Here is a 15,207-nt window from a genome sequence, read left to right on the forward strand (position 1 = left end):
CTCTGATGAATAAATAAATAAAAATATTTTTTAAACAATCATCCAAATACCCAGTCACCAGTCTGCTCCCTGCTTCCCAATAGCACCAACCAAGAATTGCTTCTTCTCTTTGCAATTCTCTTTAAAACTACCCAGCACATGCCTGAATCAATCCTATGTGGTGCCCACCTGTCCTCCAACAGCCTCTTATGGAGGCACCCATGCTTCCTGGCCTATGATCTTCCCTGCTGGACCAAGCTAAAAAACTTTTTTTTTTTTTTTTTTTTTTTTACTTACAGGTATATTTCTTATGGTCTTTGGTGAATTCTGACACCACCTACCCTTGAATACAGCCTCAAGCAAATTAGGCCTCCAGGTCTCTTCCCTTTTCTTTCCTGAACCTTCTAGATCTGTACCGAACTCAAGGTCTGAAACTGGCTTTCCACCTTTCTGTGGAAAAGCCCACGGCAGATCTGAGAGATCTGAAACTGAAATTGGATTATGTCACTGGTTCCTCATCTTACCAACTCCTGGAAGATTCCATAATAAATAATACTTGTAATGACAGCTGTTTTTTTCTGTCTGCTATCTTTTTTTTTTAAGATTTATTTATTATTTTAGAAGGTGGGGAGGGCAGAGACAGAGAGACTCTCAAGTGGACTCCCCACTGAGCACAGAGCCCTACTCAGGGCTCAATGTGGGGTTCCATCTCATGACCCTGAGATCATGACCTGGGCTGAAATAAAGGGTCAGATGCTTCATCGACTGAGCCACCCAGGCACCCCTGTCTGCTAAGTAGCTCTATCAGCACCTTGCTTTCCCTCTGTGGATTCTTCTCTACTACTCCAATCTAACACAGCCCCCCAGTATCACTCAATCACTAATTTACCACTCAGAGAATCCCATCTCCTGGCCACAACCATTAGGTTGGAGTATATGACATTGGAGGGTCTCATTCTTCCTCCGGGATTAGAAACTGTAGATAGGACCTCATCCTACCCGCAGTTCCCCCCGCCACAGATGTCAGGAAGAACAGTCTACAGATTGAAGCCAATCTATACCAGGATGTACAGGTGAGAGTTGAAGAGAAAGTTCTGTCTATATTGGCTGAGCTCCTGGATATAGCCATACCTGAAGCCAGAAGCCCTCATTCTTTCCAATACCATGAGCCAACAAATTTCCTGGGCATTGAGCTGGTTTTAGTGGGTATCTGTTCCTTGAATCCATGATAGTCTTGACTAATTTAGAATTAGTACCTGGAAAGGGAAGGATATTGAGGGAACTACCTAAAATGTGGAATTGGTGGAGCAAAGGTGAGGTAGAGGGACGGGGCCACCGCAGACAAGATATTCACTATAAACTGAATGGGACTCCCCTAGATTTATTGCCGTGCATACAATCTGCCCTGAGAAGAGAAACAAGAAATTCCTGTTATGTGGAAGAAAAATAAGCTGATTGAAATCTTGCCTATTTGGGAGTGCCTGGGTGGCTCGGTTGGTTAAAGTTAAGCATCCACTCTTGGTTTCAGCTCAGGTCATGATCTCAGGGTCCTGAGATTGAACCCTACTTCAGGCTCCATGCTCTGCTTATCTCTCTCCCTCTGCTCCTCCCCCCTCCCTCTCTCTCTCCTCTCTCCCTAGAATAAATAAAATCCTTAAAAAAAAAAATCTTGCTTATTTTATTTTGGGACTCTAGTCACATGTCTCTTGAGAAAACTATTTGAGAAAAATATCAGGGTGTTGAAATATGTGGGTGCCTTCACAAAGCCTCCAGCAGGGTCTCCTTAGATGCCGCCAGCTGCCTCTATACACTTCTTGCAGCAGAGACTAGCATCCCCTTGATTTTGTGAGACTGCCAGAGTTGAATTCTCGGCCCCAAGGTAGAGGAGGAAATTCCACGTAATAACGTAATAACGTGGAAGATAAGACTGGGATTATCGGAGAACCAGGGGCCACTCGATGCCTCAGGCTATTTTGCAACACTGAGCACTCCCTGTCTATAAGCCTGCAATTACCCTCCTTTGGGAAGTGCCTATTAGCTATCTTTCCACCCTCCGCGTTGTAACCTGGGGCAATATAGATGCTAAGGGGAGAGGCAGACGCTGGTCTGTTGCTAGGAGACAGGGTCCGGCAAGGTTGGGCTCCAGGCTCAAACGTCGTGGTAGGGCTTGGGGAACCAAGTCACCCAGGGGTGGGCCTGTGAGCTGGGCCATCCAATCATAGCATTCTATCCGCCTGGGCACAGTGATTGGCTCGGGGCTGGGCATGTGACTCAAATGTCCTTTAAATTCCAACAAGAGGGGATCCCTGGGTGGCGCAGCGGTTTGGCGCCTGCCTTTGGCCCAGGGCGCGATCCTGGAGACTCCGGGCTGGAGACTCAGGATCGAATCCCACGTCGGGCTCCCGGTGCATGGGGCCTGCTTCTCCCTCTGCCTGTGTCTCTGCCTCTCTCTGTCTCTCTCTGTGACTATCATAAATAAATAAAAATAAATAAAAATAAATAAATAAATAAATTCCAACAAGAGGGGATGCCTTGGTGGCTCAGTGGTTGACCCTCTGCCTTCCGCTCAGATTATGATCCCAGGGTCCTGAGATCAAGTCCCACGCTGGGCTCCCCGCAGGGAGCCTCTTTCTCCCTCTGCCTCTCTCTGTGTGTCTCTCATGAATAAATAAAATCTTTAACAAAAAAAAATTCCAAAAGAGTCGTTGAGGGCAAGACCTCTCCTCTTTCTTTAAGGCTTTAATCTAGAGGGTTGCTAGCATCCTCTTTTGCTACCATTTAGAGGGATAATAGGATTGCGAGGTGACGGGGAGCTTATGGATTTTCCTATTTCTAAATTGTAAAAAACAAATTCATCCAAATAAATTTGAAGGTCTAATTGGCTTTATTAAATGATTCATGAGGGATGCTCGGGTGGTTCAGTTGGTTAAGCAGCTGCCTTCAGCTCAGGTCATGATCCCAGGGTCCTGGGATCAATAAAGTCCCACTTTCAGCTTCCTGCTCAGCTGGCAGCCTGCTTCTCCCCCCTCTCTGCTCTCCCTCCACCACCACCCCTTGTTCTCTAATAAAATCTTTTAAAAAATTATTTATTTATTCATGTGAGACACAGAGAGAAGGGGGCAGAGACACAGGCAGAGGGAGAAGCAGGCTCCTTGCAGGGAGCCCGACGTGGGACTCGATCCCAGGACCCTGGGATCACGACCCAAGCCGAAGGCAGATGTTCAACCACTGAGCCACCAAGGCGTCCCTCTAGTAAAATCTTAAAAAGATTCATGAATTGGGCAGCATCGCTTCTAACACATAGAGGGACACTCCAAGGAGTTGTACAATGTGGAAGGTTTTTATAGAAGGAGGTTAGGGAAAGAAAGTTGTAAGCCAAAGGATTGTTACAGTCACTTGCCCTTAGGGGAAGGCAGGGGGGATTTTATTAAATCGATTGCCTCACCTTTTGTCCCTGGTGAAGGTCCATGCTACAGATTATCTTGTGCTTATCAAAAAATTCCCGATTGGTAATTAAGACTTAACATTTCTGGGGCAGCCCCAGTGACCCAGCAGCTTAGTGCCACCTTCAGCCTGGGGTGTGATCCTGGAGACTCGAGATCGAGTCCCACGTCAGGGCTCTTGCATGGAGCCTGCTTCTCCCTCTGTCTGTGTCTCTGCCTCTCTCTTTCTCTCATGAATAAATAAAATCTTAAAAAAAAAAAAAAAAGACATTTCTGGGGGCGGTTGAAACTGCGATAAGGTTAGGTATTAACCCCTGGTTTGGTGACTTAGCCTGGCCCAGGTTACACCATTTTGGGCTTGTGGTTTCCTTTCCAACAAAGTCAATAAAATTCCTTTCTACTTGAGCTAGACCAAACTGGGTTTCTGTCACTTGCAACAAAAATGACTAAGATGTTAAAAAAAATATGGGTACTGCAGCCATCTTCACGCTGCAGCCAAATGCTAGGCTCTGTTCTAAGAATGGTATGTGCATATTATATTTAAATCTTGTACCTATTTTATGAAGAACTATGGCCAACCCACTTGACACACGAGGAAAGTGAGGAGTACAACATGACATCATTGCTGAGGGACAGAAAGACAGCGAAGTGGCAGGTCTGAATTCTGCTGCTCCGTGATGCACTATTTTTCTTTTCTTTTTTTTTTAATTTTTAAAAAATTTATGATAGTCACAGAGAGAGAGAGAGAGAGGCAGAGACATAGACAGAGGGAGAAGCAGGCTCCATGCACCAGGAGCCCGATGTGGGATTCGATCCCGGGTCTCCAGGATCGCGCCCTGGGCCAAAGGCAGGCACCAAACCGCTGCACCACCCAGGGATCCCCTCTTTTTTTTTTTTAATAATAATAAATTTATTTTTTATTGGTGTTCAATTTGCCAACATACAGAATAACACCCAGTGCTCATCCCGTTAAGTGCCCCCCTCAGTGCTGCACTATTTTTCTTTAAAAATTAATCCGTTCTCCCATGTTCAATCCTACCTACTTTATCTTATTTTATAAACCTTTTGGGGTTTGTAGTTGATGAGAAATGCTTTTTTGGCGTGGGGAAGGGTGAATGGAATATACAGAGGGAGAAACATAAATCCATAAAACACGTACCCCAAATCATGATGAAGCATCTTTCTACACTGAAAATATTTCTAGTAAAGCTCCCGTTCTTTCCTAGCTACCCATCCCGGGGTTAGTCAGTTCCATTGTTAGAAAATGCTTCAATTTGTATGGAAATCTGCCTCCTTGTAACTCTTACCCATTATCTTTCGTCTGGTGTCTAGGTTGCCAAGAACCAGGCAGGAGCACAAACAATCGTGCAACCAGAGCTACATGGAAATGAACACCGATGTAAGCTTTCTGAGCTTCCTGGCAGGCAAGGCATGAAGGAAAAACCCTTTTTTAAAAAAAGATTTTATTTATTCATGAGAGACAGAGAGAGAGAGGCAGAGACACAGACAGAGGGAGAGGCAGGCTCCTTGAGGGGAGCCCAATGTAGGACTCGATCCTGGGTCCCCAGGATCACACCCTGGACCAAAGGCGGCACTAAACCGCTCAGCCACTCGGGCTGCCCAGAAAAACCTTTTTGTTAGTAGTCATCTGGTCAACAGACCAGCTTCATCAGGAGAGCCTGATTTTGTCCTGGGGATAATTGCAGGATGGGTTTATTGCTGTAGTTCTCAACCAGGGCCACTGTTTTCTCGGCACCACCACCCCCATCACCCTTACCCAGGGGACAGTTGGCAATGCCTGGAGATATTTTTGGTTGTCACCGTTGGCTGGGCTAAAAGGAGAATGCTACTGGCCTGTAGTGGGTAGAGGTCAGGGATGATGCTAAACATCCTACAACACACATAAGGGCCTCTGACAATAAAGATTGATCCCATCGAAAATGTCAATAGTACGGGGTTGAGAAATCCTGGTTCATCATGAGGCAGTTCAGAAGTGTGTCATGTACATCTTTAGCGGAAGCAAACACGAGGGTCCTCTGTGGCTAGAAGATACTTGCATAGATACTATGAGTGCACCCAAAGGGCCATCTTACTGTGGGACCCAAAGCTGGACTCCTGTTCTGTGGAGATGACAACCCGGCTCTACAGAATTGCTGCCCATGGGGAAAGTACTCCTGGCCAGGCTTGAGCTTGGCTCTTAGTGGCTCATTGGATTGGAGGTCTTGGTCTTTGAAGGTCTGTCTACAGGGTCAGGGAGCCATGTTCATTCCCCGAAACCAGATTCTCTACAGCCTACAGAAGCAGACCCTGGGCATGGCCACCAAGGCTCATTTTATCCCAGACAGACCCAATCTCACCACACCCCAGACCTTCAACGGGGGGGGGGGGGGGGGGGGGGGGGGCTGTCCAAGGTACCGTGGTAGGATTGTCAAACCTTGTCCCTGATGGGCTTCAGGGCTCCACCCCCTCTTCCTCCTTTCCAACCTTTTCTTTCTTTTCTTTCTTTCTTTCTTTCTTTCTTTCTTTCTTTCTTTCTTTCTTTCTTTCTTTCTTTCTTTCTTTCTTTCTTCTTTCTTTCAGATTTTATTTATTTATTCATGAGAGAGAGGGGGTGGGTGGGTAGAGACAAGCAGAGGGGGAAGCAGGCTCCATGCAAGGAGCCCAAGGTGGGACTCGATCCTGGGACCTCAGGACCACGCCCTGGACCAAAGGCAGGTGCTAAACTGCTGAGCCACCCAGGGATTTCCCCCCCCTTTTTTTTTTTTTTTTTTTAAAAGCAGCCCCCATCTCATTCTAGCTGCTCTCTCCCACACGTTTATTTTAATTTACAGCACTTTTTTTTTTTTATTCTTAATTTTTATTTATCCATGAGAGACAGAGAGAGAGGGAGGCAGAGGGAGAAGCAGGCTCCATGCAGAGAGCCTGACGTGGGACTCAATCCCGGGGCCCCAGGATCACGCCCTGGGCTGAAGACGGCGCTAAACCGCTGAGCCATCCGGGCTGCCCTCCCCCCTTTTTTAAGATTCTATTTACCCACTCATGAAAGACAGAGAGAGAGAGAGGCAGAGACACAGGCAGAGAGAGAAGCAGGCTCCATGAAGGGATCCCAATGTGGGACTCGATCCCAGAACCCTGGGACCACGCCCTGGGTGGAAGGCAGACGCCCAACCGCTGAGCCACCCAGGCAGGCATCCCTTTTCCAACCTTTTCATTTCATCCCTGGCTGGACATCTACTCCCTTGAACTTGATCATATCTGATGGCTTTTATTGATTCGTCCCTGGACCCAGCTCTGACCTGGAGACCGGTTACCCACCCAGCAAGTAAACCGCTGACCTTCCGATCTTCACCCACAATGGTGGAGAGATTTCTGGGTCACTCTCAGCTTCTCCACCCCTTCAGTCTCCCTCCTCTGAGCCCTCCCCTGACTCTCTCAACGATAGAAAGCTCCTTCCCATACCCTCATCTTCCTCTTTCCTCCGTACCTTCATGTTCAGAAGGGAAGTGCTCTTCCTCCTTGACCCCCAGCCACACACACCAAGTGTGTACATTTCTCATTTATAACATTCATTTCCACCTTACAGATGAGGCTCAGGGGGGTTAAGTGACTTGCCCGAGACTACTGTCCAGGACAGAGGAGTTAAGATTTGGACTCTGTCCATTCAGCCTGTGTTCTCAGCCCTTCACCACATTGCCCTGTTCAACATTCCACTCCCTCCACACCATTCATACTTGTTGGTGCACCTGAACACCTCACACTGGGTCCAATCACCAGGCCTTTGCACAAGCTGGGATGGCCTCCTCGCCCAGAGTGGGGCGATCTTCTGGGTCCACAGAAGTGTCCGTTCAGGGTGGTTTGATGGAATCACTCTCTCCTGCACAGCTCCCATCCCACCAAGCATCCTCTTTCATGGCTGACTGATGGGGAGGGGTGGGATGTTGTCAAAGCAGTGTTTATTGCTGACTAGGGCATGGGTAGGTAGGGGTCTGGGGGGCCCGAGGGTCTATGTTCCCAGCCCCACAGCCCCAGGGGCGAGGGGAGCCCAGAGGCACATGGCTTTCCTGAAGATTGACCAATCTCAACACTGCTGGGCCCTGGAACTTGGAGACAAACTCATCCTCGTATTGGGTTGAGAAGAAGCGCTGTCCACCCAGCGGGGGCTCAATGTGGCCATACTTGCACTGTGAAGTCAGGGCGGGCAGCCTGGCAAGATAGCCTGGAGCTTGGCTGGCCTACCTGGGCCCACCCCATATGACCCTTACATCGTCCCCCCCCATAGGATCCTGGGAGCACAAGGCTGATGATTGGGTTCTGAGGAGGTGGGCTGTTTGGAGCCTAGTTTGGGCTGACCCAGGAGCTGGATGAGAAGCTGGAGAGAAACCCGGGGCCCCCCCACAGGACCTCAGGACCGCGGTGACCCTAGGCAACGGGGAGCTAACCCTCAGCTGGGGGTATAATAACTGTGGCTGGTGATACGAAGATGTCCTTGAGCTGACCCTGACCCTGACATTAAGATGACCCTGTACCCGGGGTCACCCTCGAGAGACCCTGAGCGGACTTGACACTAAGTCTGGGCCTGAGGAGATGGTATTATCATCCATAAAGCTGCACTGATGTGGGGGGGTCACCGGGTCAGGGAGATACCCGTCCCCTGCCCTCACCCGCTGTAGCATGTCCTCAGTCACGGAGGCCGGAGCTGTTCTGTGAGGCTTCAGCATCTTCTGGTTCGTGGTTAAAAAATCTGTTTCTGGAGATTTGGGTGGGGGTAGTCGAGCTGAGGGGCTGAGGGTGGAGAGGCTTGGCCCCTGGGCGGGAACGCGCGAGATCAGGGATGGGGTAGGACTTGGCGAAGCCAGAGGCGGCGCTGAAGTTGGCGGGGAGGATGGAGAAGGAGGCGGGGAGGATGGGGAAGGAGGCCGGGGCGGGGGCGGGGCAAGCACCGGCTGGAGGGCGGGGCCAGGGCCAGGGGGCGGGGCCAGAGTCTGACGGAAAAGCGGGGCTTAGAGTCGGGACTGGGCCGGGGGTGATGCCTCGGTGGAGGTGGGGCATAGGGGCGAATCAAGTCCTCGAAGGGGCGGGTCGTCCAGGGGCAGAGTTGCGATCGCGACCCACCCACCGCGCGGGATCTCGCTCCTCAGGAGGCGGAGCCAGGGCCGGGCAGTGGGCGGGGCGAAGCCGGCCGGGGCGGGGCTAGAGCTGCGTCGGGAAGGGAGCCTCCCCCCCCGCCCCGCCCCCCGCAACCCGCGCACTGTAGGTGCCCTGGGGCAGGCTGCTCTGCAGTAAGTGGAGACTGGGCGCCTTCTGCGACTTCTGTGCCTTCTCGGGGGGGCAATAGTCCGAGCCCATGGAGGTCTGGAGGAACTGCCCGAGCAGCGAGGAGTCCCCCAGGCACACGTGGCTCTTCAGTTTATCGTGAGGCACGTGGCGGCCGGGTGGCTTGGTCACCGGCAGCTGTAGGACCGCGTGGCATGTGGGGAGCTCCCGGGGTCTCCCAAAACCCGGGGGAGAGAAGAGGCCAGCGCCCTGCGGCCTTGGATAGCTCACACCCTCTCTGGGGCCCACATCGCTGGCGCTGGGAGCAGGCTATGTATCTCATTTTGCAGACAGAGCCACTGAGGCTCCGAGTGGTTGAGTGACTTAACCCTAGACCGGGAGATAGATCCAGGAGATCCCCCCACCCACACACACACGTGTCAAGCTCAGTCTCACCTCAAGGCCTTTGCACTTGCTATTGGTACTGCCCTGGAAACCCTTTTACCTGGTGAGCCTGAGCCTGGGCCTGGGGGGTGGGGGGTGTCTCCCTCCCCCTTCCTGCTGACCTGGCCATGGAAGGAGTGCATGGAGGTGGTGAGGCTGCCCGGACCAGGGCACCAGTTTCCTTCCAGAATGTGCGATGCTGGAGTCTGGTCATGGTGAAGAACAAAACGCTCTGCCAGTGGCAGAGCGGGTGCTGAGCAGACCTGGGAGGCCACTGTGGGGAAGGGGGCAGGGGGAGGGTGGTGGGACGGGCAGTAGGCTCACCTGGCTCTCGGGCATAGAAGTGTTCAGCCTTGGTGGTCCTGTCACGGAACAGGCCATCTCCAGGACGAATATTCACATGGTGGATGTGGGCTGTGGCCTGAGCCTTGTCATACCTGCAGATAAGAGGGGATGGGATTCATCTGATCTGGGCCCTTGCAACTCGGAGGAAATGGGAGAGGGGCAGACTTCCCAAAGGCCAAGCCATGGGGTGCTAATGGTGGGTGACCTGATACAGTAGAGAGCCTTGCTGGTAGGGGATGGAGGTCTCAGAGGTAGAGTACTGGCCCTAGAGCCTTGGGCAGCACACTCCACATGTCAGAGAGCCCTTTGCCCTGTCCTGGTAGAAGGCCACCATCCCTTTTTACCTGTCTGGGGGCAGATCCTGAGGCCTGTAGGCTTGTTTCTGCTCTGAACACATGGGCCCATAGCCAATCTTGAAGTCTCCCAGTTCCACGCTGGAAGAGGCCTGGGGGCGGATAGAGGTGGAAAGGGCAACACCAGCCAGCCCCTCCTGCTGCCCTCCCCAGCAGTACCAGCCCCGCCTCGATTTACCCTCTTACACATCAAGGCAGGTGGGCTCGGCAGAGCCTGGAAGTGTCTCTGGTAGGAGGTCCCATTGTCCTGTCTCCTGTGGTCCCACCTGAGGGGGTTCAGGCCCCCTGAGGAGGAACAAGAGTGAGCAGAAAAGGACACTGAGCCTCTGCAGCCTCAGGCCCACTGGGATGCAACTCCCTGCCTGGAAAGGGGAGCTGGGCCGCCCTGACTAGCCTCGCCTGAGGGCTGTGTGGAAAACACCAAAAATAGGGGCTCCTGGGTGGCTCAATGGGTTAAGCATCTGCCTTTGGCTTAGATCATGATCCCAGGGATCTGGGATCAAGCCCCACATGAGGCGCCTGCTCCTCGGGGAGGTGGCTTCTCCCTCTCCCTTGGCCCTCCACCCCACTCATGTGTATGCATCTTCTTTCAAATAAATAAAGAAAATCTTTAAAAAAAAATAAAAAAGGAAACACCAAAAATAATACAAAGAATGATACAAGAATAGCTACCAAGTATTGAAATAGGAATCTAGGGTAAGCGCTTCAAGCCTCATCTGCAGGGTTCATCTTATTCTCCCCACTTTACAGCCTCAGAGAAGCCAAATGACTTGCCAGAAGTCACGAAAATTCAAAACCAGAACCGAGTCAAACCCAGATCTGACAATCCCTGAGTCCAGCTTGGAGGGACTTTGGACTAGTGATGTCCACCAGCAGTCCCTTAGAGTCACAGAATTGGAAAATCCAAGTGGCAGCTACTCTTTTTTTTTTTTTTTTTTTTTTTGAGTGCTCACCCTATGCCAGGTGCATCATGCACTCTGGGCTCTTTTGGCTTCACCAGCTCCTATGAAGTGGGGTGCTATTGTTGCACCCATTTTGCAGATGAGGAAAATCCAGGCTTGGAGAGGTCGACTTGCTCAGAGTCTCGTATCTACTAGGGTGGCAGGGCTGGGGTGGGGGTGACTTAGATTTGTCTGATTCCAAACCACCATTCATGGCTTCTGCCCATGGCACAGGCCCTTGAGAAAAATTCAGGAGCTTATGCCATTCGATGGATATAGAAACCAAGGCTCAGGGAGGTTCCAGGTTTTCTTGGGCTCCGTACTATTGACATTTGGGGCTGGATAATCCTGGACTAGGGGGAGCTGTCCTGTGCACGGTAGGACGTTTAGCAGCATCCTCGGCCTCCATTCACTCCCTGCTAGTGGCACCCCTTGACAACCAAAGCGATCTCCAGGGGCACCTGGGTGGCTCAGTGGTTGAGCATCTGCCTTTGACTCAGGCTGTGATTCCGGGGTCCCGGGTTAGTGCCGGGGCATACCGCTCCCCACAGGGAGCCCGCTTCTCCCTCTGCCTGTGTCTCTGCCTCTCTCATGAATAAACAAATAAAATCTTAAGAGAAAAACAATCTCCAGATCTAGCCACGCGTCCCCTGGGGGAGGGCGCGGAGTCCACGCCCCCCACCCCCCCACCACTGGGCTGGCACATCGCGCCGGCGCCCGGGGCGCGCTCACCGAGGTGGCAGCAGGGCGCGCGGGGCTGCCGGCACGGGGCGCGGAGCGCGTAGAAGTCCTGGTAGGTGGTGGGCGGGATGCGCAGCTTGGCCGGGTCGCCGGGCGCCACCGAGTCGCGGTCGAAGATGAGACGCGCGCCGTGGATCTGCTCGCGGGCGCGCGCCGGCGCCTCGGGCCAACCGAAGTCGGCGCGCACGGTGGAGGCGCCGGTGCGGACGCGCGCGGACGCGTGCACGCGCAGGCCGCTGCCCTGCAGGGCGGGGGCGCGCTCCCGCGTCTCGGGGCGCGTGCACGGCGGCGGGGGCGCGAACGCGCGGTGCGTCTCGGACCGGAGCTCGGCGCCCCGCGAGCGCGCGTCCTGGGGCAAGAGGGACCCTCGCGGCGGCTGCTGGCACCGCGGCGCGCCGGGGACGCCCGCGTGGGCCGGGAAGTCCCGATGCGACGTGGACTGCATGGCGCCCGCGTGCAGCCGCGGGTCGGGCCCCAGTGCAAAGTGCGAGGCCTTGAGGAAGGCCCGCCGGGACAGCGGGCAGGGCAGCGGGGCGACCGCGGCCATCGCGGGACAGGGCGCCACCTGCGAGGGGCGGAGGTCCGGGAGTGAGCCAGGGCCCGGCCGCCCGAGGACAATGCTGCCTTTGACTCTTGCAGTGTGCCAGGCGCGGGGCACTCGGCGGAGGGCCGGGGACGCCGTACAGAGCAGGCGCAGCCCCGTGCCTGCCCCCGCCCCGGGAAAGGCAGGCGTAGCATCATTCATTTGACGCTTACTGTGTGCCCCCTGGAAGGGGGGACCGTCAGATAACAAAACGGACCGAGATCCGTGCCCTTGCGGGGTTCATAATGGGGCGTGGAGGTAACAGACAACACTGAATGAGTGCACACCCATACGTTGCAGAGTTAGGAGAAAGGGCTAAGTGCTGCGGGTAAAAGCATCACACAGGGTAGGAGGATGGGGGGTGAGGGTGGGAGGGTTGCCGGTTTAAATGGGATAGTGTCACTGAGATGAGGAGCAAAGAGCTGTGAAAGGGGGGAGAGGAGCTTCTGGGTGCCTGAGGGAACAGCATCCCAGGCAGAAGGAACAGCAGGTGCAAAGGCCCCTCTGGAGGCCACTACAAAATGAGCATCAGGAAGGGCTGGGACATGGGACACCCGGGTGGCTCAGTGGTTGAGCGTCTGTCTTTGGCTCAGGGCATGATCCCGGGGTCCTGGGGTCGAGACCCCCACCGGGCTCCCTGCAGGGAGCCTGCTTCTCCCTCTGCCTGTGTCTCTGCCCCTCTCTGTGTGTCTCTCACGAACAAATAAAATCTTAAAAAAAAAAAAAAAGGGCCGAGAGAATTAACCATTGTTTTTTAGTTTGTCTGCTACAGGAGCCCCCTCTCCTCACCCTCACTTAGGGGTCAAGGCCATGGCTCTCCCCTCTATGTCTGCTCAGTCCTGGCCACTGTCCCATCTCTGCCACACACTTCCTCATGGGCCCTCCTGCCCTCTGCAGTTGCTCTCCTGGATCTCTTCCAGTCCTCAAACTCTCTGAGGCTGAGACACCTCTCACTGCACTTCGCTCATCTCCAGCTCCCGGCTGCCAGCAGCCCGCGTAGCTGACTGGGCCTTTCTTGCCTTTCGTCAGAGCAGAGGAGTCTCTCCTCCCAGCGCCTCAGAGACCAGCCCCTAGGGTGCCACCAGCATCCCAGGAGCTGGCCAGCCCTGCCCGGACCCCATCAGCTCACAACTAGCTCATGTTGACCTCTTTAGAAAACAGGCATCAAGCATTTTAACAACACCACAGTTTTTCAGCACCTGTGTTTGCTTTTTTGATCATTTTGGCACCTAAAATAGTTGAGCAGGGGTAGCCCGGGTGGCTCAGCGGTTTAGCGTCGCCTTCAGCCCAGGGCCTCACCCTGGAGACCCGGGATCAAGTCCCACATCAGGCTCACATCAGGCTCCCTGCATGGAGCCTGCTTCTCCCTCTGCCTGTGTCTCTGCCTCTCTCTCTCTCTCTGTGTGTCTCTCATAAATAAAATCTTAAAAAAAATAAAATAGTTGAGCATTGAGAAGTCCTCAAATAGTTTATGGAGAATCTGACAACTGAAGTTACTAGCTAGGTCACCTTGGAATAAGTGATTGGGCTCCTGTGAACTTCAGCTTCCATAGCAGGGATGAGCACATGCTACTTACCTCAAGGGGTGGCATGGGGACTTATGAGTCCTAGAAAATGTGCTTGGCCTCCGGCCTGACCCTGAGATTCCTTCTGTCCCCAGTCTCCCAGAGGATGCTCACATGTTCCTTCCAAGGCTGCGTCCCGCTGTGGTCCAGAACTGCCCATTGTGACCAAAGAGCTGTCCTCAGATGGTGCTGTCACAATGGTCCCCCAGCAATCCTGAGGGTGGCTGGGAGGAAGATCTGGAGGGAGGCCAGGGGATCCTGCCTCCTGAGAGCTCAGGAGAGCTTGGCAAGTGACTAGACTTCCCCGAGCCTCAGTTTTGTCATCTAGAAAATGGGGTTGAGAATGGCAACCACTTCAGAAAGCAGCATTGAGGGGCAGCCGGGTGGCTCAGGGGTTTAGCGCCGCCTTCAGTCCAGGGCCTGATCCTCGAGTCTTGGGATCAAGTACCGGGATCCAGTCCCAGGATCGAGTCCCACGTCGGCTCCCTGCATGGAGCCTGCTTCTCCCTCTGCCTGTGTCTCTGCCTCTCTCTCTGTGTCTCTCATGAATAAATAAATAGAATTAAAAAAAAAAAAAAGCAGGGGATCCCTGGGTGGCGCAGTGGTTTAGCGCCTGCCTTTGGCCCAGGGCGCGATCCTGGAGACCCGGGATCGAATCCCACATCGGGCTCCCGGTGCATGGAGCTTGCTTCTCCCTCTGCCTGTGTCTCTGCCTCTCTCTCTCTCTCTCTGTGTGTGACTATCATAAAAAAAAAAAAAAAAAAAAAAGCAGCAGTGAGGATTTGAAGCCACAGGCTGCTGGTATTCATTATTATCATTTTCCAAAGTTTTCCTGCTTGTCTGCTCCCTCACATTTCCCACACAGGACTAGCCAGTGTCTTTGGTCTTTGGGGGGTCACTACAATTATTAATGTCATTCTAAGGCTCACAGATCTCCAAGGTACCTTTTTTTTTTTTTTTTTTTAGAGTTTATTTATTTACTAATGAGAGGCACAGAGAGAGACAGAGACACTGGCAGAGGGAGAAGCAGGCTTCCTGCAGGGGGCCTGATATGGAACTCGATCCCAGGACCCCGGGATCACGACCTGAGCTGAAGGCAGCTGCTCAACCACTGAGCCACCCAGGTGCCACGAGGATCTTCATTTTTATCAGAAAGTCTCAGGAATGAAGTAAGAATGAAGCTGCCATTGGTAAAAAGAACAGCAGTCAGACTATCCAGGAAAACTGAATGTCCAGTTGCTGCTGTGGTTTGGACAGTGCTCATGTTTTGCCCGCATTCAGACGTGATTACGGGGCGAGCTTGTTTTGTCTTGTTCCACTGCGGTCACGGAGCGGCCTTGACCACCGCTGGCATTCTGCAAAATTATTTATGTCCAACAGGAGAACACCAGGGCTTAGCTGGGACTGCCAGGCCAGCTCCTAGCAACAACAGGGCCAGCTGGGAACACCAGGCTAGCTCCTGTCTCTCTCTCAAAGGTCAAGTTCAACCCTAACCAGATGGCGGAGGACACTGTGAGGGCTGGGCAGGGCTTGCAAGACTCACTGCTGCGTGCTCGGTGC

The 15,207-nt window shown here is 53.2% G+C and overlaps 1 protein-coding gene across 1 annotated transcript; it reads right to left on the reverse strand.

Annotated features, from left to right (window-relative positions):
* Window positions 1–7,305: 7,305 nt before the first annotated feature.
* On the reverse strand, window positions 7,306–12,046 carry TEX45 (testis expressed 45). Its single transcript, XM_041761389.1, has 8 exons — window positions 11,491–12,046; window positions 9,996–10,102; window positions 9,809–9,909; window positions 9,444–9,556; window positions 9,242–9,351; window positions 8,672–8,900; window positions 8,084–8,169; window positions 7,306–7,603 (listed from the first exon to the last, which is right to left on the reverse strand). The coding sequence occupies exons 1-8, from the start codon at window positions 12,044–12,046 to the stop codon at window positions 7,376–7,378; spliced, it is 1,530 nt and encodes a 509-aa protein (XP_041617323.1). The 3' UTR covers window positions 7,306–7,375.
* Between the last annotated feature and the right edge of the window lie 3,161 nt (window positions 12,047–15,207).

This window comes from Vulpes lagopus, chromosome 7 (assembly GCF_018345385.1).
Source record: "Vulpes lagopus strain Blue_001 chromosome 7, ASM1834538v1, whole genome shotgun sequence".
NCBI lineage: Eukaryota > Metazoa > Chordata > Mammalia > Carnivora > Canidae > Vulpes > Vulpes lagopus.

Bases quoted from the DNA above. Each gene is read 5' to 3' on its own strand.
- TEX45 (XM_041761389.1), bottom strand. From the start codon at position 12,046: ATGGCCGCGGTCGCCCCGCTGCCCTGCCCGCTGTCCCGGCGGGCCTTC. The intron at 9,910-9,995 runs GTAAATCGAGGC...ATCCGCCCCCAG, and splicing joins CTGCCTTGATGTGTAAGAGG to GCCTCTTCCAGCGTGGAACT. The intron at 8,170-8,671 runs GTGCGCGGGTTG...CCAAATCTCCAG, and splicing joins CCTGCCCCAGGGCACCTACA to AAACAGATTTTTTAACCACG.